Raw genomic sequence first — 11,575 nt, forward strand, 5'->3', positions numbered from 1 at the left:
AGACCAGCTGAGGGGTGGGAGTGGTGTGAAGCAGGAGGGGTACATGAGTCTCCTGGGGCTACCGTGACAAAGTACCACAGGCTGGGTGGCTTAAACAACAGAAATGTATTGCCTCACAGCTCTGGAGGCTAGAAATCTGAAATCAAGGTGTTGGCAGGGTTGGTTCCTTCTGAACCAACAGCCTTCCTTCTGAAAGCTGTGAAGGAAGGATCTGTTCCAGGCCGCTCTCCTTGGCTTGTCAACGGCCATCTTCTCTAAATGCCCCTTCATTGCCTTCCCTCTGTGCACGTCTACCTCTATGTCCAGATTTCCCCTTTTCATAAGGAAACCAGCCATATTGGATTATGGACCCACTTTACTCCAGTATGACCTCATCTTACCTAATTACATCTGCAAAAATGCTGTGTCCAACTAAGGTCATATTTTGAGATAGGGGTTAGGATTTTAACATATAAATATATCATATATATATATATATGATTCTTTGTGCTCTTCTGTATTATTTTAATTTTTCAAAGAAAACAAGTAATTACAATGCAGTCAACAAGGGCTGTGATGGTAGGTTATTGATTGGCTCCATGAGAGCTCAGAAGAGAAAGAAATGGATTCAGGGAGGTCTGCAGGCAGAGGACTGACAGTCACAGAAGACCTCCCAGAGGAGGCTGGAAGGACAAGGAATTTCCCTGTGAACGGACCAAGGGAAGAGGTGAGAAGACATTGCAGGCAGGTGGAACGGCACGTGCCAAAGAACGGCAGTGTGAGACAGCCGGATGCTCGGGAGAATGTGAAGAAATGTGGCAACAAGGGTGGTGGTGGGAGACGAGGCTAGGGTGAGAGCAGAGACCAACAGCTCACAAGCGATTTGTCCCCCTCGCTAAGGAGTTGCGATGATCATGCAAGTGATGAAGAGCCAAAGACAGGCTGAGCAGGGGGAGCATGAGCCCATTTGGATTTTAGAAGATGAACTGAAAGAAGGAAAACTAGAGAGCAGTCTGAGGGCTTGGACAAATGCGATAACAACGAGGGTGAAGAGGAGGGTGCCTGTGCTCCTCGGGGTCCTTTCTCTGCTTCTCCAGCCTCTGCCCTCTATACTCACACCACCAGAGCTGCCTGGCTTGAACCCTGCTTCACCTCCGGCGCTCTTGGGCTCCAGCTCTCTCCTAGATTATGCCAAGCTCTTTCCCAGTCCGGGCCTTCGCCCTGCTGTTCCTGCCACCTGTGAACAACTGGACCCTTGTCATCCCTCCAACCTCAGTTCAAAGTCACCTCCTCAGAGGCCATGCCGACTGTTTGCTTTACAGCCCCAACAGCATATCTTGGCTTCTTTGTTTGTGCACCTGTTTACTATCTGCCTTCTCCCTGCAGAAAGTAAGTAGCTTTACCATATCTGCATCATTTGTGACAATATATGCAGTGCCTGGGAAGGAACTGACACATACTAGGAGCTCATTAAATGCATTGGCAGAAGGAAAGAAGGGAGAGAGGGAAGGAACAAAAAGACAGTTTGGTGTGGGGGAAGGATGGAGGCTCATGTCCCACTCTGCCCGGTGATATGAGATCCACGGGGGGTGAAAAGGCTGTATCCACACCCTCATAGCGCTGCTTCTGAGTGATGCCCGTACATGTTTTAATTCTGAAATGGTTGCTTGGAAAAAGAATGATGAGTGTAGTAAGAGTCTCCTTACTACAGGAAAACTATAGAGAAAGGAGAAAATAAATGCCTTTTAAAGGAGACCTAAAGAATCAGTCATGACTCCAGAACCATCCCCAATTCTGAAAAGGCAAACAAATTCAGCATTAGCTAAGAAGTTGAGGGTGTTTCTTTGGCCAGCCTATTCCTTTGGGGTCAAATAATAAGGGCACACATCTATGGCCAGGCGTGGCTCCAAGAGGCTCTACATCTACTGACTCATTTAGTCTTCACAACAGCCTACTATTATCAGCTACATTTTACGAATGAGGAAAGTGAGCCCCCTGGGTTAAGTAACCTGCCCAACGTGATAGACTTAGTGAGTAGCCGCATCAGGATTCGAACCCAGGATATTTGGTCCCGGAACCGGCACTCTGAAGCACTTAGCTAAACCCCTCTTGGGTCAAAGCTGCACCACAGAAGAGTTGTTAAATGTATCACATATTTGTTATAATCATTGCCAACGTTAGCTTTTTGTCACTTGTATAAGGTAGGATGGGCTAATTGCTATAGCGAATAACCCTTAAATCTCAGTGGCTTCCCCCAACAAAGGTTTCTTTCTCATTCATTCCACCGTTCACTGTGGTCAGCGAGGTGCTCTGCTAGCAATCATTCAGGAACATCTTCCATCTCTGCTGTCCCAGGGGCCCTGGAGTCCTCCCCTGGGCCCTTTGCATCTGGCCAGCCAGTGAGCAAGCAGAGAGAGAATGTGGAGGCCCTTGGGGGAGATTTCAGGAGCCAGGCCCACGTTCCTTTGGCCAGAACTCAGTCACACAGCTCCAGAGGTGTCAGGGGGCTGAGAGGCATAGACTAGCCTGAGCCCAGGATGAGGACGTGGTGGGCATCTTGCCTAGTGCTGCCTCAGTAGTTACCTGTGCGGACTCCTGTAGGGGAAACCTGGTAGGAGGGGTGCTGGAAGTCAGAAGACATTGGTTCTGGCCCTGAATCCACCAGTTGTCAACTGTGTGACCTCCAGCAAGTCACAGCTTCTTTTGGTCCCAGATTCCTTATCAATAAAGTGAGGGAACCCAACCAGAGGACCCATCTCTGGATCCTTCCAATTCAGAATGTCTACATGACAAAGCATCATCTTATTATTTTTAATAACCATGGTACCTTAATCGTTTCTGTACTGATGACCTATTTGTGCTTTTGTTCAAAATTGCAACCATAATTATAACATTGATTCTGAGGGAAAATACTACCTATTTTCTTCTAATCCTCAACATCTAGTTCCACACCACGTATGCATACTCTGGGGGGAAGAAAGGAGGATCCAATTTTGTATTTGGACTAGTTACTTGAAGCAATTAATTAAATTGGGGGAAATACAGACATCCATTTCATCATGCCTTTTTAAGTTAGGTTTTAAGTTATAAGCGTAATATTCCACTAGCAGATTATTTTCTGTAATCTGACAATTTTTGTACAAAACAGTACTTACATCTATTAGAGGGCATCTGAGCGTGCCAGGTTAGCAAGGTGAGAAACATCAAGAAAATATATATCCAGAGCAGCAGAGTTAGTAACTGCTGACCGAGGTTCCACCCGCGCCCTAGCTGCCAGAGAGCCTTGGTTTCTGAAGTGTGTGATATTGTAACCACAGGGATTTTGCAAGGACTGCAGGGTAGTTTTGGGAGCTGGGACAAGGTTTGGGCAGGCAGAGTGGAGAGGCCTGGGGCTGAAAAAGAGGTTTTAAACCCTCAGGGGATGATGGCAAGAGTCAGGTAAAGCCTGTTGGATGGGATTCCTATTCTAGGAATATATCAGAGTTGGAGACCAGAGAGGAGACTAGGGCTAGAAGAAGAAGAGCAGAGCACAGCCCAGAGACAGTCCTCATGTCCCTCCGCCTGACAGTTCTCTCACCACATCCGCTGGAGAACACCCAAGTCAGGCACTTATCCCACCCAATGCCACCACCCTCACCCTGGTCCCAGTGCCATTTTCCCTGAACAACTGTAGTCGTCTCCTCCCCCTCCTGCCCTTGCCAATCTGTTCTCTCTCACCCCAGTGACAGTGTTCTTTATGAAACACAGATCTATTCTGTTCCCTCCTTGCTTGAAATCCCATGGCCCTTACAGTACACACCAGCCATTGACATGGATCAGAAGGCCCTGAAGGTGTAGGGCCACCTGCCTCGAGGGCTTCACGTCACCCCACTGTCACCCCCACTCACTGCTGCTGCGTCCAGCCACACTGTCCTTTCAGGTCCTTTGCAGGAGAAGCAACAGGTCCAATTGTTCATCTGAAAAAAACACAATGAACAGATTATTTCCTGTGTTTCCAGAGTTGGTGTGGGGGGACAATTTATCATGTATTAACAATTGAACTCACTGCTTTAAATTTAGAGGCACTTCATCTGAGAAGGTATTGGAGAGTTGAAAGAAAACACATCACACATATTACTTGAAAGTGCTTTTGATAAGTTTAGTCTATGTCCTCGAGAGTTTTCAGACACCCTGACCACATGTTTGCTGTTTTTGTCATTCAGATCTTAGTGAAGCCATCCCCACCCAGAGCCTGCCCTGGCTTCCCTGATGGGTATCACTCACTTTCACAGCATCCCGGGCTTCTCGTTCATAGCAACTATATACTTACACACCGGTCTGCAGGGTTCTTTGATGAGTGTTTGCTTCCCACCCCAGACTTTGCGCAAAAAAGGGACAAGGATTGAGCCTGCCTGCTCCTGGATACCCAGGACCCAACACAGTTCCCAGCGTGTACTAGGTGCCGCATAAGTAGTCCCTGAAGGAATGACTGAGCAGACTCTGTCCTGGTTGTCATTTCCTTTTCACCTCTTAATCCCCTTCAGGCCAGCTTGCTTACTCCTTCCCCTGCGCTGCTCCCATGCCCTTTACACAGAGTTTGACCACAGGACGCTTGATCACACTGTGCTTCTGCTATTTTTTTTTTTTTTTTTTTTTTTTTTAAGCCCTGCTTCTGCTATTTTTGTCTCTGCTCCTTACTAGACAGGGAGGAGCTCAGGATATGAATGCACAGGCCCAGACACATAGTGGGTGTTCCATGAATGTTTATTGCATTGAACTGTGATCTCCACGAGAGTAGCTCTGGCCCAGATGCCCTGACTACACAAGAGCAAGAAGTAACACCCAAGGAGGCTCCCTGCAGCAGGCCCTGGTGCTGCTGTGTATAAAAATAAACCTCTTTCCCACCTCTCCTCGCCCATGATCCATCCATCCTCTCACTCAGCACATGGCTTCTGAGCTTACAGAAAAGGGTCATCAGCTCAACCTGCTCATTCAGCAGTTTTTGAACCTGATAATTGTCCAGAAACACTTGGGTTGTTTGTTATAAACATAAATTCCTGGGCATACCCTAGACCTACTGAATCAGGGTCTCCAGGAGTGTAAGTCAGGAACCTGCATCCTTTAATCCCTTGGTGACACACTTGGTGACTCCCTTCCCTGGCCAGAAGGCCATCCTGCCATCACCTGGGATCTTTGGGTGAGGAGATAAAGCAAGCACGGTGATGACCACAACACAAGAAGGGAAGGTCTTTGCCCCCAAGTTACAATTATGAGGTGGCCCCCCACACATACCCAGGAGTCTGCAGCTGCAACAGAGGAATCTTCTAAGGCTCTGAGAGAAACCTGACCCTCCTGCTTCACCCCACCCCCTACAAGAAGGCCAAAGGTTTAAACCATTTGGAAATCACTCTGGAGAAGGTTTCAGGGATTTCAATTGGGTGCCATCATGATCCTTATCATTAGCATTTCTAGAAAGCATTTGCTATCCAACAGACACATTCTTCAGCTTCACATGTATTATTTCACCTAACAGACAGAAATTACAAGAGGCTGGTGCAAAGTAGAATGCCCTTCCCCCTTCTTGGGGAGCTCCAGAAGCAACAGCAGTCTGAGGGCCAGCCCTAGACATAACTCTGGAGCAGCTCTTGGCTCTCAGGGATGGATCAGACATCCCTGTGGCAGGAGCCATCCCAGTACACTTCCAGGGGTTCCAAAGCCTGGAGGGAAGCTGGGGCCTGCAGAGGGCTAGGTGCTCTCCCCAGGTCTCACTTTATGAGCCCAACAGTCTTCCAGACACCATCAGATGTTCCCCAAGCGACCCTTTTCCATTCCTGTTGCTGGATGCCAGAGTCTAGAATTACAGCCACAGAACTGCAGACCAGTTCTAAGCAGGGAGGTCACCTGTGAAGCCCTTTTCATTTGAATGGCGGCAGGGGGGGTGGGGTGTCCATGGTTCTCTGGCCATGAAGACAGGGCTACAGGTGAGGGATGGGGAAGAAGAGCTCAAGGCTAGAATTAGTCCACTGTTACGGGGAGATCACTCGCTATTTTATAGATTATGTTTTATAGTATTTTACAGTTTACGAAATGCATTAAACATATTGAGCTCTTAATCTTCAAAACCTCACTACAAGGGAAGCTTATTAGCTTCATTTTGTAGCTGAAGTTCGGTAACTGGCCAAGGTCACAAGAGTTGACCCAGGGCTCAAACCCAGGTCTTCTGGCTCCAGGATCTGTGTTCTCCATCAACACCTCACATGCAGGCAGACAGACGCTTGTGGGAAGAATGAATGGATGAAGGACTCTCTCCCAGCTAGATACTATGAAGGATATAGAGATGAATACCGCTCACTTTCAAGAAAACTGAAAGGACCTTTTCCCCTCTTCTCCCTCCTCATAACCACCCCCATAACCACAATCAAGGTCGGTTAGCACCTACTGTTGGTTTTACAAGAATAGATGAATTGTTTTTCAAACAGTGTGGGTGATACTTGAGAGCCAACCAAAGGATGGGGTCTCCCGAGAGCATTTCTAAGGCTCAAAGTTAGCTCGTTTTGCAAAAACATTCATAGAAGCTCTAACTTTTAATTCATACCACCAAGGAGATATTTGATTGTTTCCTGGAAATGCTAATAATGAAAAGCTCATAAATACTAATGAAACACTGTAGATGAGCAGCGCTCAGCAAGTAACGTGGGGGGCCTAGAAGAGAATTCTTAGATTAAAAAATATAAACAATACCGTTTAATTGAACTTTCCCCAGACAGGGTTCCCAACTATTAATGAATACTCTCTTTGGCTGTATGGAGAGTAGACGCAATTAAGTACCTTTAGGAATCCAGAGGTGAATTACTGACTTAGCTTTAGCTTGAAAAGAAATCTGCTTACTCACAGGCTATTTTAGGTGCCAGGGGATGGATGAGTTTGAGACAAAGGTTGGAATGGGTGGGAGGGCCTGGAACATTGAACTAAAGAAATAATTCAAATGCATGCTTTTATTTCATCCAGCTAAGGATCCTAAGTTGGAATTTTCTTCTTCTATTTGCCTTCTGGCATGATCCCTCAATGATAATAAGATCCCTGGAATGTACGAGGCTCCATGATACCAGAAACCTTATCATTGTCGTTCATTCCTGAATCCTCAGTACCTAACACAGTGTGTGGCACATATTAGGTGCTCAATAAATGTTTGCCAAATGGATGAAACATCTTCTCTTAAAACACCTACCAGAGGTTTTCAGATTCTGTTATCTTTTCCTGAAGGGCAGCTCTGATCACAACATCCTCCTGTTATAAAGCCCCCCAAATAAACACACCCTATGAAGGCCCCCTCTACCTTGGCCACAGCCTACAGTCCTTCCCTCTCCCACCCTGAGCTCCAGGCTCACCAGAAGGCCCCTCGTTCTCCTGCTGATGTTCTAGAATTTTCACTGCCTGGAATCTCTGAACATCCTTTTCACACGTTTTTCTGTCAAGAGCCTACTCATCTCTTAAGATGCTCTATTCTCAAGTGGCTCTGCTTTTATGAAACCGCCCTAATATTCTGCAAGGGCTTGATGCCCTTCTTCTCCCTCCCTTGCTGAACCCAAGAATGGGCTCTGATTCACATATGCTCCCCACAGAGACCAGCACGACCCCCGGCACAGCAAAGTTTGTCTGCTAGTGTTGTCTGCTGCTGTCTAATTGAATCACAGAAATGCAGTGCAAGGAACATCTGGCCCCCGAAAGTGTACGTGGAGGGTCAGGTTAGAGAAAAGCACCTAACAACAGAGCAGAAAAATCCCTCTGGATGGGCCAAAGAATACTGGGCCACGCAAGGCTGAGGTCAAAGCAAAGCTTACAGCAAAGGGAGAAGGAGAACCCAGAGGAGAGGCAGGCGGTGTGAGAAGGAGCAAGCAGCGAAGTGGCCCCGCTGAGGGGCTATGCGGAGACCAAGGGTGGTTTTCCTCTATAAAGAGCCTGTATGTTTGCTGGTGTGTGGCAGGTCCATGGCGCGAGATGTGCCCAGACACTCAGAGGGGCTCAGGCAAAGCCTCCAGCAAGGAGATAACTTCTCAGGATGTTCTTCTTTGTTGCATGTTGAATTTAAGTTCAGGTGCCGTATGCTTTCTATAAACCTCCCCATGGGCGGGAGTGGATTTTTACTCTATGTATCTTCACGCATTTGTGAGGTGTCTGACAATGCAAAATAAATCTCTTTGTAGTCTTCTTCTGCAACAGACAGGCATAAATGTTTCAGTCAACCTGAGGGATAGCAAAGGATTGTAAGATTCCATAAATTCTGGGCTACTTGCCAAAAATGGGTTAATTCCACATGAAAGAATAGGAGGCCCAGAGCAACACCTGTGAGCAGCTCACCCCTTGAGGATCAGGGGCCAAACCTCCCAGAATCCATAAGCCCAGCTGTGCCACTCCCTCACTGTGTGACGTGTGCCTCCGTCTCTTCAGCTGTAGGGTGGGGGGAATAACTGTACCTCTTTCATAAGGTTGTGATGAAGACTAAATGAGTCGATAGGTGCAAAGTGCCTAGAACAGTGCCTGGCATATAATAAGGGCTAGCTTACAGCATGATGTCAGGCTCCATGGGCCAGATGGCACAGGTACCAATTTATACAATTGCATGAACTGTATAAATAATGTTATGAGGGGATAGGTCCACATGCCTGCAGACCAGGACGGAGATCCTGGGTGTGCCTGGATGGATACATGGGCACTGGGTACATAGGACACTTATAGAGTGTTATCCAAGGAATTAGACCCCCAAGGACAACCACTGGGACACCACGTGTAACACACCACCCAGGTGTGTAACACACACATTTATGCTCCAGTGCAGGAGAACCCAATAAATCCCAGACTTCCAAATGATTCTGGACCCAGGTCCCCCGGTGCTTCCCTCCATTCACAATGCACCATCCCACTGCTCACTTAAAAGATAATTTACATGAAGGTGATTTAGAAAAGTATCAAATAAAATACAAATATAAAGTCATCAGCCTTGTTTTTCTGCTCACCCAGCAGCCTTAGGAGAGTGCTGGACCCATTGTTCAGAGGTCTGGGTGTTCATCACAGCTCTGTGTGTCCTCAAACATGGCACCTCAACACTATGGGCCTCAGATTCTGCATCTTTAAGTGAGAGAGCTGGTCAGGATGCTTTATAAGGTCTACAGCCTAGGCAATGTCTTTTTTATTTTCCTGAGCAATGTCTCATGCCAAGAGGTCTCTTCAATTTCTTTGAATTATCCTTGTCCTCCAAGTCTTGTTTAGACCCGAGAACCTGTGGATTCCAGAACTGAAGGTGCCTCTAAGACATTATACTTGAGGGCTGAGGCCTGAGATATAGGTAGAGAGTTGGAGAAGGTGCCACAGGAAGAGGGGCCACTCTGGACAAGCAACCAGAACAGTGCCGGCTGTAAGCTGAGCTCAGAACAGGAGTAGAGAGACATCCAGGGACCTCATCGCTGTTTCCAAGCACCATCACTGATCAGCCTGCAAAACTCTTTCCACTGCAAAGAAAGGGAACAGGCAGGGAAGGAGACTTGGGAATCTTTGGCTGGGGGACAGAAAGCACAGACAAGGGTAATGAGGGAGAGGAAGGTAGAAACAGAGAGAACTGGTTTCCCACACAAAGCACGACGAGGCACAGGAGTGGGGTATAAGGAGGGGGGAGACACAGAGCAGGGAAGAGAGCATGAAGGGACAGCAAGGAAGGCAGGAGTGAGGCAGGATGAGGACTGATGACCTCCTAGCCTGGGGAGGTCCAAGTCCCCTATGACAGCCAGCAAGACTTGGACATTCTATCTTGTGCTTAAGCTTTAATTAGTGTTGAAAACGGCAAGTTCATAGAAGGTCAGATATGGAGCTGTCCTGTGGGGAGTATGTATTCAACACCTATCAGGTGAGCTGCAGTGGAGAACTGCTCCTGTAGAGGGTCCAGGGACCCTTAACCAGAACACTGTGTATACACACATTGATTTACTTATCTGACAATTGCAGAGCACTTACTATGTACCAGGTCTGATATGCTATTAATTTTTATATCCTAAGCCCCATACAGTTGTACATAGCAAGAATTAGTTAATACTTAATTGACTAAATGCATGTGTTTATCTTGTTTATAGAGTCTCAATACAATTTCAGTGAACTCTGGAAACCTTTGATTTCCTCCCATTTCCTAAGCCTAAAATCGATGATGTTATTAAAAATCACAGACCATTCCCACTGCGTATCTCTTAAATTATCTGTTTTTCTCTCTTTAGGTGCTATCCGTGGCATGCCCAAACCCAAAGCTGGTAGAGGAATAAGTTACAAGTGGGCAATTCTGCAACCTGTCACGCCCAGGCCTTGCTGGTGAGCTGAGAGGCTCCTCTGGTCCCATCTAGCCAAGCACCATGGAGAAAATCAGCACCTTCTTTAGCGCCATCTGGGACACCATCTCGGCCAAACACCAAGAGGGCCTCTTCAACAGCATCTGTCTAGGCATCCTCCTGGGTCTGCCCCTAGTGGTGATTATCACCCTCCTCTTCATCTGTTGCCATTGCTGCTGGAGCCGGGCAGGCAAAAGTGGCCAACAGCCAGAGCGAAACAAGGGGAAGAAGAAGAAGAAAAAGAAGAAGGCTGAAGAAGACCTCTGGATCTCCGCTCAGCCCAAGCTTCTCCAGATGGACAAGAGGCCATCACTGCCCGTCTAGTTAGACAGGAGGCAGAAGTGTCCTCCCCTGGGGGCTCAGCTGCCTTCCAACCACACACAGGGTAGGGAGGAGAAATCCCTGAAGTGATGCACTCACATCCACAGACGAGCTACTCAACCAAGGAGCAAACCTCAGACTGAGTATCCCCACGGAGGACATTCCCGGGGAACACATGGACAAGTCTTAGGTGCTGTCTCAGCATCTGTGTGTCCAATAGCAATGCTCTTTACTACAGACTCAGGCATGCCTTCCACCCACCTCTGGCACATTCCATATGCAAAAGCACAAGGAACATTTATCCATACATCTTGACATATCTCCCAAATGCACACATGCACACCACACACACACACACACACACATTCAGGCAACAGGTACCTGGACAAGTATATACTGTTCATCAAATGGTCACTGAATGTCTACTTTGTACAAGGCACTAAACAAGGCAGTACATTATCTGCTCTTAGAAAAACATCTCATAGGAAAGCCTGGCAGACCCGGGCACACATGCACAATTACATAACCAGACAAGAGGCCTACGCACTGTCAGTGCCATACACCACTCAGGTTAGAGATGTATGCTCTTCTGTTCCCATCCCCACATAGCCTTTTACTGGGGATCTTCATATGAGGACATTCCAGCAACCTGGTACAGCCCCCGTTCCTGTATATTGATACAGACACACCAAGTTCCTGTGCTCTGACCTCTCACCTGGGAGGAAAAGTTTAAAGTGTGATGGATCAAAATTCATCGAAAGCTATTGTCTTGCACATCATGACAAGGTCCTCAGCACCACTGATGGCTGTTTAATGTAGTCCAAGACCTCTCTTTGAGATGCTACCCTCAGAACCACTCAGCAAGGCTCCCTTCTCCAAGCAAGGACAAACGGCTCCTGGTAGCGACCGCTAGGAGGCTATGGAGAGCG

General features: G+C 47.4%; 1 protein-coding gene across 1 annotated transcript in view; it reads left to right on the top strand.

Annotated features, from left to right (window-relative positions):
- KIAA0040 (KIAA0040 ortholog) overlaps nt 1–11,134 on the top strand; it is a 32,698-nt gene extending 21,564 nt beyond the window's left edge. Inside the window, exon 3 of the mRNA XM_024758815.1 lies at nt 10,218–11,134. Within this exon, the coding sequence (XP_024614583.1) occupies nt 10,350–10,649 (300 nt within the window). The 5' untranslated portion in view covers nt 10,218–10,349 and the 3' untranslated portion in view covers nt 10,650–11,134. The remainder of the gene's footprint in view (nt 1–10,217) is intronic.
- The last annotated feature ends 441 nt before the right edge of the window (nt 11,135–11,575 follow it).

This window comes from Neophocaena asiaeorientalis, unplaced genomic scaffold, assembly GCF_003031525.2.
Source record: "Neophocaena asiaeorientalis asiaeorientalis breed wild unplaced genomic scaffold, Neophocaena_asiaeorientalis_V1.1 scaffold182, whole genome shotgun sequence".
Classification (NCBI taxonomy): Eukaryota; Metazoa; Chordata; class Mammalia; order Artiodactyla; family Phocoenidae; genus Neophocaena; species Neophocaena asiaeorientalis.